A 25,092-nucleotide genomic window follows, 5' to 3' on the forward strand; every position below is an offset into this window, starting at 1 on the left:
CATGTGCCTGAATCTAGAACTATTTCATTCACTTACATAAAATCTTTTAATTCATATTCTATGCTTATATGGCTTGAGCTCAAAGTTTACCCTGAACTTGTGCTCTCCTAAACATAGCCACTGGGACCAGACAGGGAAGGGGCCGGGGAGGTGGTAACCGAGGGTGGAAGGGAGTGGTATAAGTGGTTATAAAAGGTAACTTAAAAGATCATTGTGGTACTGAAACGGTTTGGTATCTTGACAGTAATAGTGGAGACAGGAACTTACACAGGTAACAGTAATGAATTATTATATAGAACTTAATACATACACACACACAAAGTAAGTACAAGTATAGGCAGTCCTGGGACTATGACTGTCTGACGTAACGACAACTCCTGTTGCTGTTGCTAAGTGCTGCCGAGTCATCTCCCACTCATAGTGACCCCATGTACAGCAGAATGAAACACTGCCCGGTCCTGTGCCGGCTCCACTATCCTTGCTATACCTGAGCCCATCATTGTAGCCACTGTGTCAATCCACCTTGTTGAAGACCTTCCCCTCTTTCAATGACCCTCCACTTTACCAAGCACAATATCCTTCTCCAGGGAATGGTCCCTTCTGACAACATGACCAAAGTAGGTAAGACAAAGTCTGGCCATTCTTACTTTCAAGGAGCATTCTGGCTGCACTTCCTCAGGACAGATTTGTTAGTTCTTTTAGCAGTCCATGGTACTTTCTGCATTCTTCGCCAGCACCACAACTCAAAAGCAACCACCCTTCTTCAGTCTTCCTCATTGTCCAGCTCTCACGTGCATATGAGGCAAATGAAAATACCATGGCTTGTGTCAGGTGCACCTTAGTCCTCAAGGAGACATCTTTGCTCTTCAGTACTTGAAAGAGGTCTTTTGTAGCAGGTTTGCCCAGTGTAAAACGTCGTCTGATATCTTGACTGCTGCTTCCATTGGTGTTGATCATAGAACCAAGCAATATGAAGTCTTTGACAACTTCAGTGTTTTCTCCATTTATAGTGCTGCTGCTTATTGGTCCAGTTGTGAGGATTTCGGTTTTCTTTATATTGAGGTGTAATCCATACTGCAGACTGTAGTCTTCATCAGTTAAGTGTTTCAAGTCATCCTTACTTTCAGCAAGCAAAGTTGATTCATCTGTGTATCACAGGTTGTTAATGAATCCTCCAACCCTGATGCCACATTCTCCCTCATACACTCCAGCTCCTCGGATTATTTGGTCAGCATACAGAATGTATGGTGAAAGGATACAACCTCTGACACACTTCCTTCTTGATGTTAAACCATGCAGTGTCCCCTTGTTCTGTTCTACTTGCCATTTAATGTTATGTAAATTTGTCCTCACTTTGAAAAGACTGACTTTGAAAAAGGCAAATTCATCACAATCACTTTCACTTGCTGCATGTACAGCTTCTAAATCACTGAGAAGGCTTGAGCCTTTTCTTGTACTAACCAAACCCAAACTCAATGCCGTTGAATTGATTCTGACTTTTAATGATGCCCATTGGGTTTCCGTCACTGTAAATCTTTACAGAAGCAGACTGCCTCATCTTTCTTCCGCAGAGCAGCTGGTGGGTTCTAACCATCGACCTTCTGGTTAGTAGCCCAATGCTTTAACCACAGTGCCACCAGAGCTGCTTTTTCCTGCACTAAAATAAGGCTAAATAAGAATCACAAGTGCCTGTTCCCACTTACTTACAAATTAGGCTTAAAGACTTACTGAGACTTAAAGACACACTTAGGAATGAATCTTGTTTGGAACCAGGAACTGTCTATAAAATTAGGGAAATATGAATAAAAACTGTGGATTGTATCAACGTCCAGTATTCTGGGTGTGACACTATACAAGGTATAGCAAATGTTACCATTGGGGGAAATTGGGCAAAGTGTACAAGAGATCTCTCTGTACTACTTCTGATAACTGCATATACCTCTACAATTACCTCAATAAAAATTTCAATTTAAAAAAAGTTGTCACTAGGCACATGTGGCTACTTACATTTAAATAAATTAAAACTGGATAAAAGAGAGTTGGTTAGCAACAGAACAAGACTTTTGCATTAAAACATACTATCTAAGCATTTCTGAGCATATCAATAGTTACATATTCAGCAGATGCAATCTAGATACTGGGGACATTGAGAAAACGAAGGTCAATTGGAAGACAAAAATCAAGTAAATTTAAAAACTGAAATTCAATGTAATTTGTTAAATGAAAGGAAATGCTACTGGAGCAGAGAAGTTGAGATCCTCAGACTATATAGGGTCCAAAAAGGCTTGGTCTTCAGTTGGCTGGAGATGAGCACTCAGCGTGCGCCAAGTTAAAAAGTGTAAAACATTGCATTGTCGGCTGTTTGTAACAAACAAAAAGTACTTATAACAGACCACAGAGTAATATCTGACACATCTTAAGTTACTAAGTAAGGTCCTATAAAGTAAACGTTCAGTCACCACTCCCTTTCACTCAGACTCTCTTCACCTAGTTTTCAGAGAAAAAGATTACTAATGTTTCCTGGGGAGCTCTGGGAGCATAGTGCCTAAGGCACTTGACTGCTAACCTGAAGGCTGGTGGTTCAAACCCACCGGGCACTCCTCGGAAGGAAGGTTGGGCAATCTACTTCCGTAGTGATACTGCCTCAGAAACCCAAGGAGGGCTCGCTATGAGTCGGGTCCAACTCGACGGCACATAACAACAACAACGTTTCTTGAGGCATATAATATACAAACCCAATATCCAAATTTATAATATTTTTGTGAAGTACAGTACAGTTCATGTTCCTTTATAATCTCATAGTCATTACTGCATTTATATCTACTTTTGACCTTCCTTCACTTTATCTCCCTTTTCTAGACTCAACCCCTAGAAATTTTTTGAGTTTTAATTCACATACTATAAATTCACCATTTAAATTTGTACTGTACAATGCTGTGGTTTTTAGCATATTCACTGTGTTATGCTACCATAACTACTCTCTAATTTCAGAACATTTTCATCACCCCAAAAAGAAATTCCCAATCTGTGAGCAGTCACTCCTCATTGACTTTCTGCCTCTATGGAATTGTATGAATGGTATCATACATTGTGGCCTTTTATGTCCTCACTTCATTCACTTGGCATGTTTTCAAGATTCATCTGTGTTGTAGCATTTATCAGTACATCATTTTTCTTTTTATGGCTGAATAATATCCCACTGTATAAATATACCACATTTTATCGATCAGTTGTTGGACATTATTTGTATAGTTTCTACTTTTTGGCCATTATTAATAATCATGCTATGACATTTGTATACAAATTTTTATTTTAACATGTTTCATATCCATATGAACATATATACACATACACCAAAAAAACCCTAAACTCACTGCCTTCGAATCAATCCCGACTCATAGCAACCCCTTCTTGGGTTTCCGAGGTGGTATCTCTACAGAAGTAGCTTGCCCAGTCTTCCTTCCAAGGAGTGTCTGGTGGGTCTGAATGCCACCAGAGCGCCTATATACACATATACATACATACATACACACACACATATACATATACACACACATACCCCTAGGAATAGCTGGGTCATACATAGGGTAACTATGTTGAATGTTTTGAAGAAATGCCAAATTTACATAATGCCTGCATCATTTGACATTCCTATCAACATCTTCTTTAACATTATCTCCCACAAGAGTGACTTAGGTAAACACATTTTCAAATTTCCAGGGAACGTGAAAAATTATGAAGAATTAAAACCTACATATTAGATTTTGACATGCTTATTGTTAGAAAGAATTGCTGACTACATCCTCCTCCATTCTGCCCCGACTCTGCTGCACATCATTACTTAGCAGGCCAGCTTACTGGCCATCAGAGCTTTGGGTGCAGTTCTGTTGGTGTAGTGCCTAAGGTATGTGACTACTAACCAGAAGGTTGATGGTTCAAACCCACCAGCCACTCCATGGAAGGAAGACTGGGCAATCTACTTCCGTAAAGATTTACCACCTCGGAAACCCAAAGGGGGTCGCTATGAGTTGGAATTGACTCCATGGCACTGAGTTTGTTTGTTTGTTTTTTTAATAATGTATCTCAAAGTAGTATCTTTTTCTTCTCTTTTGATCTTTATATATAAAACCAAATCAAACCAAATTCAGTGCCATTGAGTCAATTCTGACTCCTAGCAATCCCCTCTGCATTTCTGAGGAGGTAAATCTTTACGGGAAGTAGACTGCCCAGTCTTCAGTTTTCCCCACGTACATATCCAAAAACAATTTCTACTTTTCTTTAATGTTAATATTCTACTATGGTAGCATATCTAGTGTTGTTGCACTAACCAGATACTTTATGAGGTAGTCCTATGTGGCTCCAAGAGTACAATCTGTCATTTGAGGTCTTGTTATTGCTAGAACCTAAACTTCATCCCAGTCTTACTGTGCAAACATGTCCTTAATAAGAAGTTCTGGCCCTATCCTGATGGAATTCTTCAGATACCTATGTTACTGCACATGCTTAAAGGCACCATAACCATCTTTTGCCTCACTGGTCTTTTAATACAATTAATTATCTAGTTTTACAACAATCATTACAATCAACTTCATAAAAGCCTTTATTTATTGTACCAAAAGATCTAGTCACACAGTTTTTGTTTTTCTAAAAAAAAAAAAAAAAAAAAAAAGTCCCAGTGCACAGGGAAGTGTTGTCTGGATGAAAGACTATTATCACACCAGTGCTGTACTCTTCAATGGTGTAAATCTACCATATACATAAAAAAAAGGAGAACTGCCATTCCATTACTAGGTATGTATCTTAAAAAAGTGAGAGCCAGGACAAGAACAAACATATGCACAATCATGTTCATCGCAGCACTATTTACAACAGCTGAAAGATGAAAACAACCTAGGTGTCCATCAACTAAGGAATGCATGACCAACTATGGTACATTCACACAATAGAATACTATGCAACCCTAAAGCATAATGTAGAATCTGTAAAACACCACATAACATGGATGAACTTGGAGGACATTATGCTGAGTGAAATAAGTCAATCACAGAAGGACAAATATTGTATTAGGCCGTTATTGTAAAAGTCAAGGAACAGTTTATCTATAGAAGGAAATTTTCTTTGTTGGTTACCAGGGGTGGGAGGGGAGGAGAGGGGAGGGAACACTGTTAGATAGATAGAGATAAGTACTGATTTGGGTGAAGAGACGGGCAATGTACCAAATGTGAGTGATCAACATGGTGGAACTGAGGAAGAGGAAGACATAGAGAGGTCCATGGGAGATACAGACAACAAAGATGAACCCTTTTGCACATACAGTACTGCGTTGTCAGTAAAGGCAAACATGGGTATTATGGGTGGATAGATGGGTGGACAGGTGGTTTCACAGGGAAGCAGCTCAGGGGGCAGGAGTGCCTGGAGGGATGGACACAGGGAAGAGGTAACTATCGGGAGGAAGTGGGAGGGAAGCTGTTGCATTGTGGTAAATTGTAGTCAATGTCATGAGACAAAGTGTATGTGAACTGCTGTATGGAGAGTGAATTTGCTCTGTAAACTTTCACCCAAATCACCATTTATAAAAAAAAAAGTGGAACTTCCCCCAAATTACAAACAACTGACCTGTAAATATTCTATACAGACACTGGTACACTAGAATAAATTCATGTTTTATTTATTAGGCTAAGCACTCTCACTTCTTAAAACGTTTATCACCTGTCTGGTTGTCTCAGTTGCTCTAGTGGGAGTCTTCAGGATGAATACTACAGAGTGTTAACGTATCAGTGTGAAATCTGCTAAGACCATTAAGTCTTAGTCTTTATTTATCTTTAACATGTACTATATAGTAAGGATCACTTTTAGCTACAATGAGGACCTAATGAGAAAATATACATAAAAACTCTGTGTCAACAATGAAAGATGCCATCACACTCCCAGTACAACATACTGCCTTGTGGCTTTTAATACTGATACTTCCAAGATTCTGAAGGCAGTGAATCCTATGAGGCCATTTAAAAATCTGGCTAGAGATGACAAATGTTTTTGGCTTCAAGGATAGAGTTTTCATGCTAGAATCAAGCCCTACTAGTTCTTCTGCACAATATTCAACTGCAAAAGTAAACCAGAATGTTATATACGACAAATTTAAACTGCTACTCTGTTTTCTGACAGAAGATGACACCATAAGTACTGCTTCAGAAGATGTGGATGGCCCCCTGGCAGCAGAAAATATCACTGAATCAGGTACAGGGTCTAAATTATTAACCTATAATGTTATTTTGATATTGAAGTCTAATTTATACCAGTTTAAGTAGTTACAGGGAAGATCTCTGTATGTGTTACCTGAAATGTTTCCTAATTGGTAGAGAAAATGGTGGGGGAGGAACGAAAATATTCCTACTTCTTACTAACACAAATTAGTAAACACTGAGACTCTCCATGTCCCTAAGTATCTAATGAAGATTACCTTCTGATGAAAAGCAGCTAAATTATTCACACTAATAATATAAATACTAATGTATTTCTGGGAGCTCTGGTAGCATAGTGGCTAAAAGCACTTGACTGCTAACCAGAAGGCTGGCGGTTCAAACCCACCAGCCACTCCTCGGAAGGAAGGTTGGGCAATCCTACTTCCGTAGTGATACTGCCTCGGAAACCCAAGGAAGGGTCGCTATGAGTCAGGGCTGACTCGACGGCAAACAACAACAACAACAACAATGTATTTCTAATGATGTGCCTTATAATGTTCTAAAATATTTTTTTTGAATATGGATAAATTTTTTTTACCCTCATTGAAATTATGGATGTTAATTCTCAGTGCTTTATACCATTCATGAGTTTTAATGGAATAAAACTCAAAATACAAGATTTATCTGTAAGACTGAATAATTGCAAATTATGTAGACTTATTGGTCATTGTATTTCTTTAGAAGATCCTAAAAATCATTTACGGATCCTCACAGTGAACGACACAGAGGCTGGAAAACAATGGTGTGATAATGAGGTCAGAACACTGATACACATATGGTCTGATGAAAAAATTAAGCAAATGCTTGAAGGGGCCACAAGAAACAAAGAAATATTTGAGGAAATTGCCAGAAGACTAATGGAATTTGGAATAGACAGAGACTGGAAACAATGTCGCACAAAATACAAAAATTTAAAATATGAATATAGAGTTTTACAAAAGAAAAATGGGAACCCTCGAAGAAAAATGAGATTTTATAAAGAAGTTGACTGCATCCTAAAAGGACCAACTTTCAGAACTGCCAAATGGAAACATGGTAACCTTAAAATTGGTCCTTAAAAAAAAAATTCTATAAAGTTTGCTCTTTGCATTTTAACTTAGCCAGGGGGGAAAAAAATCTTCAAAAGTAAAATCCTAATACTATTACATATTCAAATGACCCAAAAAGCTAGCAAAATGCATACTTAATTTTTAAAGTATCAAGTTTTTTTCCTCCAAATCTTGTACCAAATGTTATACCTCTATTCCTTAGTTTTTAACTCATTCTTCATCTATTCAATTGCTTAAATGTTTAGTACAACTGAATGCCTAAAGATTAATGTATTTCAAATGATGTAATATAATGGTTATTTCCCTATGTTTTTTGTTTGTTTGTCCTAAGGATTATTTGAAGGTCATAACAAAAACCTAGGAACTTTGAGCATCAAGAGAAAAGCACATGAAGATGGTAAGAGCCTGAGAAATGCCAAGTTTTCCCAGTGAGAAAAATTTCTGTTGCTTTTTCCTGATAACAGATACGCTTATTCCTGTCCTTGACAAATTAGACTAAATATATTATTTGTGAACCCAGAGCAAAGAATGCTGAGAAAAGATTCACTTCAGAGTATTAAGAGTGAAAGTAACAGTTATTGGAAACTTTCCCAGAGTCAGAAATACATTTTTCCATTACTATGCCTTTATCACAAGCCTTTAAATTTAAATCACTTTACAGTGATTGCTATCAGAAGACTAGTATGTAAAGTCAAAGGGAAAAAACAAACAAACCATAAATGCTCTGAATACTGGTTTCTCTAAAGGCAATTACTAATGGGAATCATTTAGTAAGTCTGCACTAAACCAAAACTAGAAGTCAATCTAATTATTGAGCTGCAATTCCAAATTGACTCACCACAGATATCAGAAAAGATAACATAATATAGTTATATAGATAAAGGAGGAGGTGGTGGTGAAGATAGTATAAAAGAAAAAGCACTGGACTGAGAATCAGAAAACCTGGGTTTAAGTCTCTCTCTGACGCCTGTCACTCAACAATGAGCAAATCACTGTACCTCCCTGGATCTCTAGGATAATCCAGCTTCATAGCATTTTATACACAAATAGGACTTGTTTTGAGTAAACACAAGTAAGTAAACAGCTCAACAAGTCAACACACTCATGTAACCACACCCACAAATCAAATATAAAACATTACTCACACCTTAGAAGGAGCTCTGGTGGCATAGTGCCTAAAGGTATTTGACTGCAAACCAGAAGGCTGGAGGTTCAAACTGAACAGCCACTCCTTGGAAGGAAGACAGGGCAATCTACTTCCGTAGTGGTACCACCTCAGAAACCCAAGGAGGGGTCGCTATGAGTCCGAATCCACTCCACAGCACCGAGTTTTTTTTTTTTTCAGTACCCTAAAAGTCTCTCAAGGAGCACTGGTGCACTGGTGGGACAATGGTCAAGCACTCAGCTGCTAACTGAAAGGTTGGTAGTTCAAACCCACTAACCACTCCATGGGAGAAAGACCTGGCAATCTGCTCACATAAAGATACTTTAAAAAACAAAAACAAACAAACAAACAAACAACCCAAACCCACAGCCATGTAGTTGATTCTGACTCACAGTAACCCTATAAAACAGAGCAGAACTGCCCCATAGGTATTCCAAAGCTATAAATCCTTACAGAAGCTGACTGCCTTATCTTTCTCCCATGGAGCGGCTGGTGGGTTCAAATTGTTGACCTTTTGGTTAGCAGCTGAATGCTTTACCACTGTGCCACTAAAGCTCCTTCTCAGAAACAGTATTACTCTATGGGGCAGTTCTACTCTGTCCCAGAAGCTCACTAAGAATTGGGATCGACTCAGTGTTATATAACAACAGAAGACTGTTTGGTTGGTGCAAGAAGTTTGTGTTTGACTATTAATCTGACAGTTAGTGGTCTGAACCCACTCAGTGCAAGAAAGGCCTGGAGATCTGCTTCTGTAAAGATTACAGCCAAGAAAACCGTCTGGAGCAAATGTATTCTGATATACATGGGGTCACCATGAGTAGAAATTGACTCAACCACAACAGGTTTGGTTTCTGTTTTCTTTTTTTTAAAAGAAGCCTCTCAGTCATTGGTTACCACTATTCTGACTTCTATCACCATAGTTTAGTTTCGGAATCATGCAGGTTATACTCTTTAATGTTAAGCTTCTTTGGTTCAACATCGTGAAATTCATCCATGAATTTGCTTTTAGCAGTTCTTTATCTTTTCCTTTTTTTTAATATACAAACTTTTAAAAATCTATTCCATCTTGGACACTGTTTCCAGCTTGGGTTATTATGAATAGTGCTGCTATAAAAATTCTTGCATGTCTCTCTCTTTTTTTTTTTTATTAGGATTTGGGTGAAGATTTACAGAGTAAATTCACTTTTCATACAGCAGTTCACATATACTTTGTCTCATGTCATTGACCAAAATTTACAATGCAGCAGCTCCCCTCCCACTTCCTCCCCATAGTTACCTCCTCCCAGTGTCCATCCCTTCATACTCTTCGAGAGGCCCATTGTCTCTTGCATGTCTCTTAAAGAACATATGTACACATTTTTGTTGACTATGTACCTATGAGTGGGACTGTAGCCATCACCTGTTGTTGTTGCTGTGTGCCATAGAGTTGTTTCTGACTCACAATGACCTTATGTACAACAGAATGAAACCCTGTCTGGTCCTGTGCCAGCCTCACAATCTCTACTATACTTGAGCCCATCGCTTCAGCCACCGTGTCTATCCATCTTGTTGAGGGCCTTCCCCCTTTTTTAGTAAATACTGCTTGTTTTCCAAAGTCATAGTACCATTTTATACACCCAGTGAGTACATAGGCACTCCTATTGGTCCATATCCTCATCAACCCTTGGCACTGCTTTTTTTTTTTTTTTTAAAGCATTTGGATGGGGAGGTGTGGTACTTCATTGTGGTTTTAATTTTCATTCCCTAATGACTTAATAGGAGCTCTGGTAGCATAGTCCCAAGGCACTTGACTGCTAACCAGAAGGCTGGCGGTTCAAACCCACCAGCCACTCCACAGAAGGAAGATGGGGCAATCTACTTCCGTAGTGATAATGCCTCGGAAACCCAAGGAGGGGTTACTATGAGTCGGGTCCGACTTGACAGCACATAACAACAACAACAACGACTTAATAGGAGCTCTTGTGGCATAGTGGATAAGGCAAGTGACTGCTAACCGGAAGGTCAGCAATTCAAACCCACCAGCCACTTGGCAGAAGGAAGACGGGGCGATCTTCCATAAAGATTTACAGCCTGAGAAACCCAATGGAGATCGCTATGAGTCAGAAACGACTCCATGGCAGCAAGTAATGATTTAATAATATTGAGATCTCCTCACATGCCTATCAGCCATTCAAACAGTTAACTGTTTTCAGAAGCACTGAGTCATAACTTAAAATATTTTCAAATCAGTATAAAGCAAGTAAGAATATTTGCTTGGTCACCTTGCTTTTCAATTTATACAAAATTGAGAGGGCTGTACATAGTGAGTTTTTCTTTCTTATATATCAAAGTCCAGTGATTTGGTTGAAGGTAAAAAAGGGCCACTATATAAACAACAGGAGCTCTGGTGGCACAGTGCCTAAGGCATTTGACTGCTAACCAGAAGGCTGGCAGTTCAAACCCACCAGCTACTCCTCGGACGGAAGGTTGGGCAATCTACTTCCGTAGTGATACCATCTCAGAAACCCAAGGAGGGGTTGCTATGAGTTGGGTCCAACTCGACGACACATAACAACAACTTTTAAACAACGTTAGGAGAGAGGCAAAGTCACTTATGTCTCAGTATAGTACTGAATTCCTGCCCTCTTAGTTGTCTCCCTGTGCAAATACTGCCCTTCCGATCTCCCATGGTTAATTGTTCTAAGAAGTGCACCTACCTGGTGTAAATGTTCACTGTATATACCTGTCTATTCTTTGGCTAGAAGTCACAGAAGGGAGTTCAATTCCAGGCCTGAAGGGTGACAAGGTGCCATAGTCTTGGCAGTTTCACCAGTCTCTATTAGACCTGAAAGCCTGGTCTTTTTTATGATTTTGACTTTTCTTCCACATTTTTCTCTCACTCTATCCAGGATCTCCTACACTGATCCCTTTCCAAGTGTCAGACAGTGGTTGCCAGGCACCATCTAGTTCTTCTAGTCTCATAGTCATGAAGGTTGAGGATCACATGGACCACTATTCCACTGGACTGTTTCCATGTGTCTTTGGTTTTCTTCATTATTCTTTGCTCTGGATCAAGACAGAGCAATTGCTGCATCTTAAATGGCCACCTGCTCTGGTGGTGTAGTGCCTAAGGCATTTGACTGATAACCAGAAGGCTGGCGGTTTAAACCCACCAGCTACTCCTCAGAAGGAAGATGGGGCAATCTACTTCCATAGAGATATCGCCTTGGAAACCCAAGGAGGGGTCACTATGAGTTGAACTGACTTGATGGCAGCGAGTTTGGTTTTTATTTTTGAGTTTTAGATGGCTGTTTACAGGCTTTTAAGATTCTAGCTGCTACTCACCAAGGTAGGATGTAAAACAATGTTTTTGGGTAGTATGTTACCTCAACTGAGCTTGATGTCTCCAGTGACCCAAGCCCGTGGACCCGGTGACTCAGAGTGTTTGGCTGTGGCTAAGAAGTTATCATAACTTTGCTCCGTTATAACACACACAAATACATATGTAGAAGTATCATCTGCTAAATTTATATATGGTCATGGGTGTTATGGTTTTTGTTATTAGAGTCCATCAACTCTACACTGTCTCATGGTGACTCCATGTACAACAAGACTGTTATAAACCATAAGGTTTTCATTGGTTGATTTTCAGAAGGAGATTACTAGGCCTTTCTTCCTAGTCTGTCTTAGTCTGGAGGCTCTGCTGAAACCTTTCCAGCATCATAGCATCATGCAAGTCTCCACTGACAGACAAGTGGTGGCTGCACTTGAGGTGCACTGGCCAAGAATCAAACCTGGGTCTGCCCCTCGTTGCTCTTACTACAGATATATCATAAACCTGCAAAAGCTGGAAGCTGTGTGAGGCAGAAACCTGTCAGAGACGGAAAACTCAAAAATTTTCCACTAAAACAAGCAATAGAAAACTGGAAAGACTGCACTCTGTCCAAGGTGAATAACTTGAGAAACCTGGGAAAACAAGGCAGAAAACAGGTTCTGACTCTCACTGTATTAGTCTTTAATTAGTTTGAATGTCTTACCAAACAAGGCTCTAATAAATAAATATCCAGACATGAACAAGAAAGGACTGGACCTGTTTTAGGTGTATACCTGAGCCATGTTATTAAAACTGCAAAATCCAGAGTGACATCACCTGGCTGCAACATTTACCAGTTCCATGATTTTTACAGCTTAACCTCTTTATGCCTGTAAAACAGAGGTGATCACAATATATATACCTCATGCGGTTGTTGTGACAGTCATGTCAGTTAATACCTGGAAAGCTCTTAGAAAAAAGTACTCCATAATCATTGCTGTTATTATTATTCATTAGCTATACTGCAGTACAGTAATCCAGGTGCCTGACACTGATTTTTAAATAAAGACCTGAGTGGATTAAAAAAGAGCTTCTCTAGAAAGTTCTTCTAAACAGACCACTTTTGTTACAAATATTTTTTTTGCCAATCTAGTTTCAAACCTAGAAGACAATGATGTGACAATAGCACAGGTTTATCTTTTGTTCTAATACTACTTTCCAGTTAACAATTCTCTTTAAATGACCTAAATCAGTGGAAAAAAACCAGCACTGGATTATGGCAAAATAAACTATTCAGTGATAAGGTTCTCCTTGCTATAAATTCCTGTGATTAATAGCTTATCTGACTCCCTCAGTGGCACAAATAATTAAGCACTCAGCTACTAACTGAAAGGTTGGAAGTCCAATCACAGCCAAGAAAAAGCTCATGGAGCACAATCTACTTTGACACACAAGGAGTCACCCTAAGTCAGAATCAACTCAACGGCAGTGGGTTATACCTACCTAAAATAATTAACATCAGCACAGTCAACTCCTTTTGTTATTAGAAAAACACAGAATGAAAGAAAACCTTAACTGTCAACAGAACCAAAAAGACAATGTAATCACACACATGCAGTGTTCTCATTTATGCCCCTTTCTCCTCTCGCAATCATCTGATCAGAATCAAGCGAAATAGAAAAAATGAAAAGAATATGACTGTCCCTTTTATCAATAGCTATAATGTCACATTAAACATCCAAAACCAAAAACCAGACCCACTACCTTCAAGTGGATTCCCACTCATAGTGATTCTGTTGGTCAGAATAGAACTGCCCCGTAGAGTTTCCAAGGCTGTAAATCTTTACGGAAGGAGACTGCCTCATCTTTGTCTCACATAGTGGCTGGTGGGTTTAAACTACCAATCTTTCAAGGGCAGGGACCTCCAACTGCCCTGAAGGGAACAATATTCAGTGTCCACCACAGTGCCGTGCATGTACATAGTAAGTGCTCAAGAGGCATTTTTTGAATGAAGTACAAGAGAATAGCAGGAATTTCCCCTCTTGCCCCCCTTCCCTTAATGTCTCAAGAGTTGAAATTTTATTTCTCTATTTTTAGACAAATTGCAGATCTGATGAGCTGCCCCCACCTTGTCTTAGCTCACTTGCTGTCTTTTTTTTTTTTTTTTTGCCTTTGCCTTAACACCCAGTATGCTACTGAACAGGTAAATAGCTAAGGGTTAACCACACAGCTCCTGCAGCATAGTGCCTGAGGCATTTGACTGCTAACCAGAAGGCTGGGAGTTCAAACCCACCAGCCACTCCTGGGAAGGAAGGTTGGGCAATCTACTTCCATAGTAATACCGCCTCGAAAACCCAAGGAGGGGTTGCTATGAGTTAGATCTGACTTGACGGCACATAACACCACACAGAAAAGAGAGACACCCTGAAAGAGATGGATTGACACAATGGCTGCAACAATGACCTCAAGCATAGCAACGATTGTGAGGATGGCGCAGGACTGGGCAGCGTTTCATTTATTTTGAACACAGGGTCTCTAAGTCACAACAGACTTGACGTCACCTAACAATCAACACCACCACCACACAAAACGGAGCCCTCATGGCACAGTGGTTACGCACTCAGCTGCTAACTAAAAGGTTGGTGGTTCAAACCCCAAACTATTCCACACGCGAAAGATAAGCCAATCTGCTCCCATAAAAATTAAAGCCTTGGAAACCCTATGAGACAGTTCTACACTGAACATGAGCACTGAACAGGATCATAAATAAATATCTAGCCCAAGAGATGAAAAAACAGATTCAGAATTCTGTTAAGAGACTTGCCCAAGGTCAAACTGGTGTTACCGGGAGACTTGGGACTAGGTTTCAGGTCTATTCGGGAATTGTTCCCAGAATTGACCAGAATGACAAAACAATGTCACTGAAACTCTTTTGGGTTAAATTCTGCTTAATACTGAAGCAAATAATAAAGTGCTCAGAAATAGTTATATTTGAAGTCTGGTTAAAATTGAGAACACTTCTGATTAAAATTAAGAATCATTAACTTACAAAAGTAACTAAATTAAAACTCTTTTCAAATCAAAAACAAAAAACCAAACCCAAACCCATTGCTATCAAGTTGATTCCAACTCAGCAACCCTACATGACAGGGTGAAACTGGCCCATACAGTTTCCAAGGCTGTAATCTCTATGGAAACAGACTGCCACAGCTTTCTCCCTCAGAGCAGCTAGAGGGTTCAAACTGCCAATTTTTCAGTTAGCTGCCAAGCACCGAACCACTGAGCCATCAGAGCGCCTTTCCAAATCAAAGACCAGAGCAATCACCAATAGCAATTTTAAAATAAGTAAATAATTTCCTCAACCTAGAATTACTTGATTCAAATAGAGGTTATAAATTAAGGGTGTATAAAAACAAAACACTATACATATGCTATGTATGTGATCACTAATAGGTGAAAATCAATTAAAATAAGATATCCCCAGCTTTAATTTAGCAAACAAACCCAAGTTTTCCAACAACCTACTCCTGTGTTCTCCAATGTACTAAGTGGCGATAACTGGGAACTAATTTCATACATATTTGAGTGTGTCTCTATCCTTCTCACAAGTACCTTTCTGATGATATATATATAATCTGTTTGCAGAACTGGTGTCTGTATCTCCTAAGAAAATTGCCCTTGAGATCCCTACAAATCAGTTTCCTCAAAACGTAACAGAAGCAAAAGATACTACAGAAAGTGTCTGCAGACAGGAGACCCAATATGTGACTCAATTTCATCAGGTAAATCACATAAATTTTAACTTAGAAGAAGTACTGAAATGTTCAACTGTTGCACTTCTACCACTTTTACATTGTTTCTGCTTCTCTTTTTGTGTTAGGCATGATCTGACTAAAAAATTTAGTCTCAGGGAAAACAGAAGAATTCTTGAAAGTTTTAACATTATGTGTTTCATATAAAGATATGAATGAAGTATCAATTACTAGACAGTCATGCACTAGGATACTTACAGCTAAATGCACTTAGATTAAGTATCTTAGTGTATCACTGTCTAGCAATGATAGAAATCTCATCTTCTAATTCCATTTTTTAGGAAGATAATTAAGAAACAAATTCCTTAAACAAAATGAAACAAAAACCACCCTTCAAACTTTACTGTAGTAAAAACAAGGGGTTATTGTAGTTGAGAGTGTGGAAATAGACCCTTCTGCACAGACCAGCATTTGTCAACATGTACAGTATATACAACTAGCTCTACTGTACATAAAGCTGTGACAACCTACCTAAGCTTCCAATGCTATCAGTTGACACACCTTGATACAACAGCATATTAAAAAAAAAATTACTTTTTAATCTCTGGACCCTGCCTAGCAGTTTAGTGTAGCAGCAGATTATCTTCTAGACATGAGGGACTTTCCCTTTTTATCTCATCAGAATCAATTCTTCTGAAAGGTGAGGACTTTAGCCAAATTACAAGCTGAATAGGATTATGCACAAGAATCAGTCTTTCTGTGCAACTTATTGATTCCATGGCCACAAGAATTTTTTTTCCCAATTGTGATTTGGGTGAAAATTTACAGAGCAAATTCATTTTCCATACAGCAGTTCAAATACACTGTCTCATGACACTGACCACAATTCACCGCAATACAACAGCTCCCCTCCCACTTCCTCCCGACAGTCACCTCTTCCCTGTGTCCTTCCTTCCACGCACCCCTGCCCCCTGTGCATAAACAGCCCTTCTTTCTCCCATGATTGGCCACATGAATCTTAAATAGTTTCCCATTAATACATCTGTTCTCCAGAAGTGACTCTTTCTTGACACTGTTATTAAGAATGAATTTAGATTCCAGAGAGTCAATTTTCAACACCAGAGTCTCTTAACAAAGACTTGTTTAGCCAAATGAACAATGTAACTGAGAGAAATCCATTTAACATTGCTTTAACACTGTATGTTGTTGTGTGCTGTCAAGTCAATTCCAACTCAGCAAATCTATAGGACAGAGTAGAACTGCCCCATAGGGTTTCCTAGGCTATTTATCTTCATGAGGGCAGACTACCCGTCTTTTTGCCCGCCTTTTCCTCCCCATGGTGGCTGGTGGGTTCAAACTGCAGACCTTTTGGTTAGCAGCTGAGCACTTAACCACTGCACCACCAGGGCTCCTTCTACTGTTATATAATCACATGCTTATTTCTCTTATTTGGTGTTAACTAATCTCTTTTTTTTTAAATTGTGATTTAGGTGAAAGTTTACGGAGCAAATTCATCTTCTGTACAGCAGTTCATACACATTCTGTTTCACGACATTGTTTGCAATACCCCACAATGTAACAGCTCTCTTCTCACTTCTTCCCTGTAGTTACTTCTTCCCTGTGTCTTTTCCTATGCATTCCTGTCCCCCTGAGCTGTCTCCCTGTGCAAATATTGCCCTTCTGTTCTCCACAACTGATCATTCTAAGGAGTTTATCTACCTGATACAAATGTTCGTCCTATATGCCTATCTACTGTGTGGCTGGAAGCCAAGAGAGTGAGCTCAATTCCCAAACTGAATGGTAACTAGAGACCACAGTCTCGGGGGCTCTATCAGACCAGTAAACCTGGTCTTTTTTTTTCCATTTTTTTAAGATTTTGAGCTTTGTTCCACATTGTTCTGTTCTTCCACTCTATCCAGAATCTCCTGCACTGATCCCTTTCTGAGTGGTTGGTTGACAGTGGTAGCTGGACACCATCTATTTCTTCTGGTCTCATGATCATATAGGCTGAGGTTTGCACTCAATCCCATGGGCTAATTGTTTCCATGAGTTTTTGGTTTTCTTCATTCCTCTTTGCTCTAGACCAGGACAGACCCACTTTTGCATCTACATGGCCGCTTGCAAGTTTTTAAGACCCTAGTTGCTACTCACTAAAGAAGGATGTAGGACAATTTTTTGTGTAGTATGTTGTGCCAATTGAGCTTGATGTCCCCCATTACTGCGGTCCTGCGCCCACAGGTCTAATAACTTGCTCCATCAGGGTAGGTGACTATGCCTAAGAAATTATCCTAACTTTGCCCCATTAGTTCTACTTACACGGACATTCTTATAGCACATACAAATAAGTATGTAGAAGTATCGTCTGCCAACTTTACATATGGTCACAGTTATGTTCCCTTTTGCCTATACATACCTTATCATTCAGACACTGTCTACCCATATATTTACCCATGTATTGTTTGTTATCACTGATAATGCAATATTGTATATGTAAAAGGGTTCATTTTTGTTGTCTATACCTCTTATTCACCTCTCTGTGTCTTCCTTTTCCTTAGTCACTCACTTTTGGTATATTGCCCTTCCCTTTACCCAAATCATGATGTCTCTACCTATCTAAGTGTTCCCTCCTTCCCCTCCCATCCCTGGTAACCAACAAAGAAAGTTTCCTTCCATATATAATCTTTGCTTAACTTTTTACAATAACAGGCTAATATTTGTCCTTCTGTGACTAACTTATTTCACTCAGCATAATGTCCTCCAAGTTCTTACACATTATGCAGTATTTTGCAGATTCTACACTATTCTTTAGCGTTGCATAGTATTCTGTTGTGTATATGTACCATAGTGAGGTTATCCATTCTTTTGTTGATGGGCATGTGTTACCCAATCTCTTAATTCTTTTACAGAAAAGCAAATGTTGAAAATAGATACAAGTTGTATTCATTTAAAAAAAAAAAAAAAAAAAAAGCATCAACCATATGTGCCAAGTATTTTCATAAAATGAGTGAAGTACTAGAATTCCAATTAGTGTTAACATCTATTGGAAAAAAAATAATCAGCCCATTTTTTTCAGCTGGCATCTTTTAATGAAAAGGACTTGGAGTAACTTTAACTAAAAAGTAAATACAGTTGAGAAAAAGAAGCTACAAGGTCAGTTCATCCACTTCCCACAGACCACTGGGCAATTCTAAAAGTAGAGACTTTGTGCCCCTCTCTGATGACAAACCATTCAGAATAACTTCTCTTAAGGATGTTACAAACTAACATCATTCTGGAGTACCACACAATCACAGTTTAACTTCTCTTTGGGTTATATATTGAATCCTCTCTATCCCACAATTATCCAAGATTAGACTTATAGTTAAAAAAAAAAAAAAAAAAAAAGTCTTTCTGATTCATCCCAGATTCTGAGTTACTCTCAGCTCTTAGTAAACAAGGAATATAAAAACTGTGAAAAAGAGCTCTGGTGGTCAAGGCATTTGGCTGCACTAAGAGGTCCAAACTTCAAACCCAACAGCTTCTACTCCTCGAAAGGAAGATGAGGGTAATCTGCTTCTGTAAAAATTTACAGTCTTGGAAACCCAATGGGGGTTCGCTATGAGTTGGAATCAGACTTGATGGCAGTGAGTTTGGTTTTTTTACACAAAACGTGAAACTCAAATTCAAGTATCTGGGACTCTGAAAACAGCAAAAAGTCTACTTCTAGTTTAAGTTTGGAGAGAGAAAGAATCATTTGGAATGCATTTATATAAGTTGCACCCATAATGCTAAGTTTTATGGCAAATCCTTAACTGTTCTAGAACTTGTTGTTGTTGTTATTTGCCGTGGAGTCGGCCCCGACTCATAGCGACCCCTCCTTGGGTTTCCGAGGCAGTATCACTACGGAAGTAGGATTGCCCAACCTTCCTTCTGAGGAGTGGCTGGTGGGTTTGAACCGCCAGCCTTCTGGTTAGCAGTCAAGTGCCTTAGGCACTATGCTACCAGAGCTCCTGTTCTAGAACTTATTACTACTGTATGTTGTTGTTGTTACGTGCCGTCGAGTCGTCGAGTCGGCCCCGACTCATAGCGACCGCTCCTTGGGTTTCCGAGGCAGTATCACTACGGAAGTAGGATTGCCCAACCTTCCTTCCGAGGAGTGGCTGGTGGGTTTGAACCACCAGCCTTCTGGTTAGCGGTCAAGTGCTTTTGCCACTATGCTACCAGAGCTCCTTATAGCCTCCTGGAAACTTTGTGCTACTTTCGGGTATCATTTCAAACCTTGGTTTATATTTCTTACCCCTAACTCAAAGCAATTGTTTCTATCAACTTCCAATTAGGTCAGGTATTAAGAAATGGAAATATGAATGCAATGTTATTTTTTAACATTCACACACACATCTCCCTCTAATTTTTCAATATCAGTGTGTATCTTAACATAGGACTACTCCCTGCTCCTTCTTTTTAAAGAACGAAGTTGATTTTCGGCATCTTCCTAGTACCAATATTTTCATTCATTATCTATGGATCTTTTCCACATGTTCTATTCCCTGTGATTGGTTTGTTTTCAGATAATTTACACTCCCTACTACTGCTACTACCAATAGTACTGTTCCCTTGGGTCTGCGCTCTATGATTCCTACGTTCCCACAGCAACAACTACCTTCAAATCCGCAATCTGTTCAGTAACTATGCCCCTGCAAACAAAAGCTTGTGCAGGCTCGAGGCCCCGCAAGCACACCTCCAAGTGGTATAGGACCTGAACCAGTCGCCAGCCTACACAAGCTTATCACGAGAGCAGCTCCGGGGTCTGGAAGATTAGAACTATTGGGGAGGGGTCCTGTTCTGGCCAACCCAAGCAAACCAGAGCTCTACAAAGTGGCCAGGCTCATAAGGGGTGCAAAAAACGAAGCCAAGTCTCTAAACATCATGGGGGGTTGGAGGGCAAGCCAGCTTTAAAAGTCTAGAGAAACAAGGAGGCCCTCCCACATGTCTGGCAACCTGATGAATATCACAAGAAGGTACCAGTCCAGGTAAGCAAAGCTCTGGCCTCCCCGCCCTGAAGCACACGCGAAGTCGCCAAGTCAGAGCTCAGGACTTGAGTGGATGAAGAAGCACACTTGCCGCCACCCCCACCCCTCACCTGCTCGGCCCTCAGCTCCCACTCCATTGCTTACCGGTGCTGCAGCCCCACAAGTCCCAAGGTGATCACATGAGGCACATCTAGCTGTGTGGGCCACTCGCCTGAGGCGATGCAGCCGAACACGCCACATTCCTCTCGGATCCCCAACTCCTCCAGCTCCATGTCGCCGCCAAAAGCACGTGGCGGGACCTGCCGCTGCCGAGGTCTAAGTGCCAACCAGCAGCCTACTCGGCCCAGACACTCCAGATAACCGCTTCCTCCCTAGAGGCCCGACCCTCGCTTCTGCGGCGGCGCGTGCTTTCAATAAGAAAGCTTGATTACCGTGCTCACCCCGGCCGCCAGACCCCGCCCCCTCCTGGCCCACCAATAAGCAAAGGCAGAAGGAGAGTCTCCGGGGCGACTAGAGAGGAGGAGTCGGGTGGAGGTAGTCTTCCAACAGGGACATCTAGATAGCTACAATTAACTGCACGTGTGTATTTCCTATCACACAAAGGCAAGGTGATGTGAATAACGGATTTAAGAAAACACTCTCCCAGAGGATGTACACTTAGTATATCCTTCCCTATGTGCTTTCCCCTAGCAGTCTTCACTTGGTACGCTCCTCTCTAGCGGCAGAAAGAAACTCCGGTTGGGGGGGGCGCTGGAGAATGCTAGTGCGCGCCACTATCGAATTTCCTGCGACTACGACTGCGCCCGACTGCGGCGCAGGGGTCGTTGCGTCGCTGCGCCTGCGCGGCGGGAAGCCTTCCGGGAAGAGTACTCACGAACTCGGGTCCACTCGAGCGTCCCTGGGTTAGTTCTGCGCCCTAGACTTGAGCGTGGCGTGGTGCCGGGAGCGTGCTTGTTGTACGCGGGCATCTCCACTCAGCTCCAATGAACCTAAGGGACTTCTTTTTTTTTTTTTTTTCCAGATTTGTGGTTCTTGTCCTAGCGTGGTCACTACCCCCAGCCTCTTCAAGACAATGGCGACCTCTGAGGGTGAGTAACACACATCGAGGTTCGCCGGGCACTCCTCAGGCCCCCTGCCCCCTTCCTTCTTTCGATGGCCTTACCGCCCCAGACCATCGCTCGCGGACTTGGCGCGTACACTGCCAGCCTGAGGACAGTGCCTGGCCTCCTTGCGGCCTGCTTCCCCTTTAGGCAGCCACACACGCGGACACGTGGCCTGGGCCTTGCAGAGCGCTGCGCGCTCCACCCCGGACTGGCCAGGGCCAAGTGAACTCAAACCTCTCTGGGACGACTCCTAAGTTTCTGAAACTTAGTACTGCCTCTAGTTGGGGTGTAGGAAAAGGAGCAAAGTACAGAAAGAGGGTAATTAAAACTAGAAGTGGCCAGGGATTGGGGAGATAGCTGGAAATCGCTTTTTAAAATCAGTAGATAATTGAGAAACAATCACATGAAAATTTAGTTTTGCTTTTCTTATGTTACTGATTGAGCCTTCTGAAAATATTGATGTTTTCTTTCTAAATTCTTTGTGGTTTGATCTTTGTTGTTTGTTTGTTTTTAAGTGACCTGTGATACCTTGGTGGTTTTGGAGAGCCCAAGACCCCCAGGCAGAAAACTTCCTTGCTTCACTTTGTCTTAAAAACAAAAACCAAACACACTGCCGTGGAGTTGGATCCCACTCATAGCGACCCCTACTTAGATTTCCAAGGCTGTATCATCATTCGCTATGAGTCAGGTTTGACTCGACGGCACATAACAACAACAACAACATCATTACGGAGGTAGATTGCCCAACCTTCCTTCCGAGGAGTGGCTGGTGGGTTTGAACCGCCAGCGTTCTGATTAGCAGTCAAATGCATTAGGCATTGTGCCACCAGAGCTCTTTTCACCTTATCATATCTCCCAAAAAACCGCAAACCCATCGCCATCGAGTCGATTCAGTAGAACGGCCCTATAGGGCTTCCAAGGCTGCAAATCTTTACAGAAGGAGACTGCAACATCTTCCTCCTGTGGAGTGGGTGGTGGGTTTGAACTTTTCTTTCAGCTGAGAGCTTAACCACTCTGTCACCAGGGCCCTTTTTTTTTTTAACCATATTCATGGTCAAAACCTTAAGGAAGTTCGTTTATGACATTCATGCTGATAAAATGTTAACTTCTTCCACACTCGATTTTTAATTTTATGGTGAACCCCATTGCTTTTGTTGGCTAGTGGCTACATTTTTTATTCCACATAGAAAAATTGAATTTAGGTTAAAAGGTCATAGATTCAACAAAAAAATCATGATGACATTGAATAATGACTCTCGAAAACCCAGGCATTGATAAAGAAAAAATCAAGGCATTGGACCAAAATTTTTCCCTCTATCAGGATACCTGATAAACTGATTATTTTTTCAGATGATGTCTACAGAAAGAAACACTGGCCAAATCCTGCTCCATCCTCTCAATTGCTGTTTGAGCTCACTGAGCAACCACTGTGTCATACTGTCAGGTTAAGGGTCTTTGTTGACCCTCTACCGAGCATTATGTCCTTCTCCAGGGATTGGTTCCGCCTGATAACATGTCCTAAGTATGTGAGATGAAGTCACACTATCCTCGCTTCTAAGGAGCATTCTGGCTGCGTTTCTTCCAGATCAAATTTGTTTGCTCCTTTGGCAGTCCATGGTGTATATATTATACTCTGGGCCAACCACCATTAATTCAAAGACATCAATTGCAAATGAGGCAATTGAAAATACCATGGCTTGGGCCAGCTGCATCTTAGTTTTCAAGGTGACGTCTTTTCTCTTTAACATTTTATTTTATTTTTTATTGTGATTTGGGTGAAGATTTACAGAGCAAATTCACTTTCCATACAGCAGTTTACATATACTTTGTCTCATGACATTGAGCACAGTTTACCACAATGCAACAGCTCCCCTCCCACTTCCTCCCCATAGTTACCTCTTCCCAGTGTCCATCCCTCCATACACTCCTGCCCCCTGAGCTGTCTCCCTGTGCATAAGCAGCCCTTCTTTCTCCCATGATTGTTCTCTCCAAGGAGTGTATCTACCTCAGGTAAATGTTTAACTCATATGCCTGTCTTCTGTTTGGCTGGAAACCACAGGTGTGAGTTCAATTCTAGACCTGAAGGGCAGCTAGGGGCCATAGTCTCAGTGGTTCCACCAGGCTCTATCGGACCAGCAAACATAGCCCCCCCCTTTTTGTCTCCAAACGATTTTGAGTTTTGTTCCACATTGTTCTCCCTCTCTATGAAGGATCTGCTACACAGATCCCCTTCCAAGTGGATGTCAGTGGTAGCCAGGCACCATCTAGTTCTTCTGGTCTCATGGTTGTATAGGCTGCAGATCGGATGGTATACCAGTCGCTAGGACTAATTGTTTCCATGAATTTTGGTTTTCTTCATTCTTCTTTGTTCTGGATGAGGAGAGACCCATTGTTGCATCTAGATGGCAGCTTGGTAGCTTTTAAGATCCCGGTTGCTACTCGCCAAAGTAGGAGGTGGAACAATGTTTTATATAGTATATTATGCCAATTGAGCTTGATGTCCCCTGCAACCATGGTCCCAAGCCCGCAGATTCAACTACTCAGTCCCTCTGGGTAGCTGGCTGTGACCAAGCAGTGATCACAACCTTACCCATGCCAACCCTGCTATATATCTGGGAAGTGAATTCTGATCATTCACATAAACTTATAGGACCATTGTCTGCCAACCCTATTTATGTTCTTGGATACGCTCCCCATTTCATAGACATACCTAATAGTTCAGCCTATCCACCCATCTATCCACCCAAATACCCATGTTTGCCTTCACTTACAACTCAGTACTATATATGCAAAAGGGTTCATATTTGTTGTCTGTACCTCCCATGTACCTCTCTATGTCTTTCTCATCCTCAGTGCTGCCATATTGGTCACTCATATTTGGTACAATAACGGACTAATACAGTAATTGTCCTTTTGTGATTGACTTATTGCCCTCAGCATAATGTCCTCCAAGTTCATCCATGTTCTGCGGTGTTTTGCAGATTCTACATTATTCTTTAGCGTTGCATAGTATTCCATTCTGTGTATGTACCATAGTTGGTTATCCATTCCTCAGCTGATGGACACCTAGGTTGTTTCCATCTTTTGGCTATTGTGTAGTCTATTTATGCCATATATTAGGGCCCTTAAATTTGCCCCTAGATTTTCCTTGAGGAACTGTATAGTTTTAGGTTTCACATTTAAGTCTTTGATCCATGTGGAGTTCGTTTTTATGTATGGTGTGAAGTACAGAACTTGTAACAACAGTCCATTCTATCTTGCAACTCTCTAAACTTCCTCACCATTTAGGAGTTCTGTGACTACAAATCTTTTCCCTCTTTTTTGTTTGTAGTTGTCCTCACTTGCCAATTGATGTCTCTGGTTCCCTGTTTACAATCTTACAAGCTCATTTTACTTTGGATATGTCCATAGTTGTGGTTTCTGGGTTATGTCATCTTGTGTATTAATGGTCAGTTGTTATTTGCTATTTTTGGTTCTCTG

The 25,092-nt window shown here is 40.8% G+C and overlaps 2 protein-coding genes across 2 annotated transcripts in view; one reads left to right on the forward strand and one right to left on the reverse strand.

The window, feature by feature from the left end:
• PPAT (phosphoribosyl pyrophosphate amidotransferase) overlaps positions 1-20,781 on the reverse strand; it is a 46,916-nt gene extending 26,135 nt beyond the window's left edge. Inside the window, exon 1 of the mRNA XM_007946217.2 lies at positions 20,654-20,781. Within this exon, the coding sequence (XP_007944408.1) occupies positions 20,654-20,781 (128 nt within the window). The remainder of the gene's footprint in view (positions 1-20,653) is intronic.
• PAICS (phosphoribosylaminoimidazole carboxylase and phosphoribosylaminoimidazolesuccinocarboxamide synthase) overlaps positions 20,780-25,092 on the forward strand; it is a 29,124-nt gene continuing 24,811 nt past the window's right edge. Inside the window, exons 1-3 of the mRNA XM_007946218.2 lie at positions 20,780-20,850; positions 21,229-21,411; positions 21,551-21,597. Of these exons, the coding sequence (XP_007944409.2) occupies positions 20,780-20,850; positions 21,229-21,411; positions 21,551-21,597 (301 nt within the window). The remainder of the gene's footprint in view (positions 20,851-21,228; positions 21,412-21,550; positions 21,598-25,092) is intronic.

This window comes from Orycteropus afer, unplaced genomic scaffold (genome assembly GCF_000298275.1).
Source record: "Orycteropus afer afer isolate SDZICR_OR568_19922 unplaced genomic scaffold, OryAfe1.0 scaffold00153, whole genome shotgun sequence".
In the NCBI taxonomy this organism is placed as follows: Eukaryota; Metazoa; Chordata; class Mammalia; order Tubulidentata; family Orycteropodidae; genus Orycteropus; species Orycteropus afer.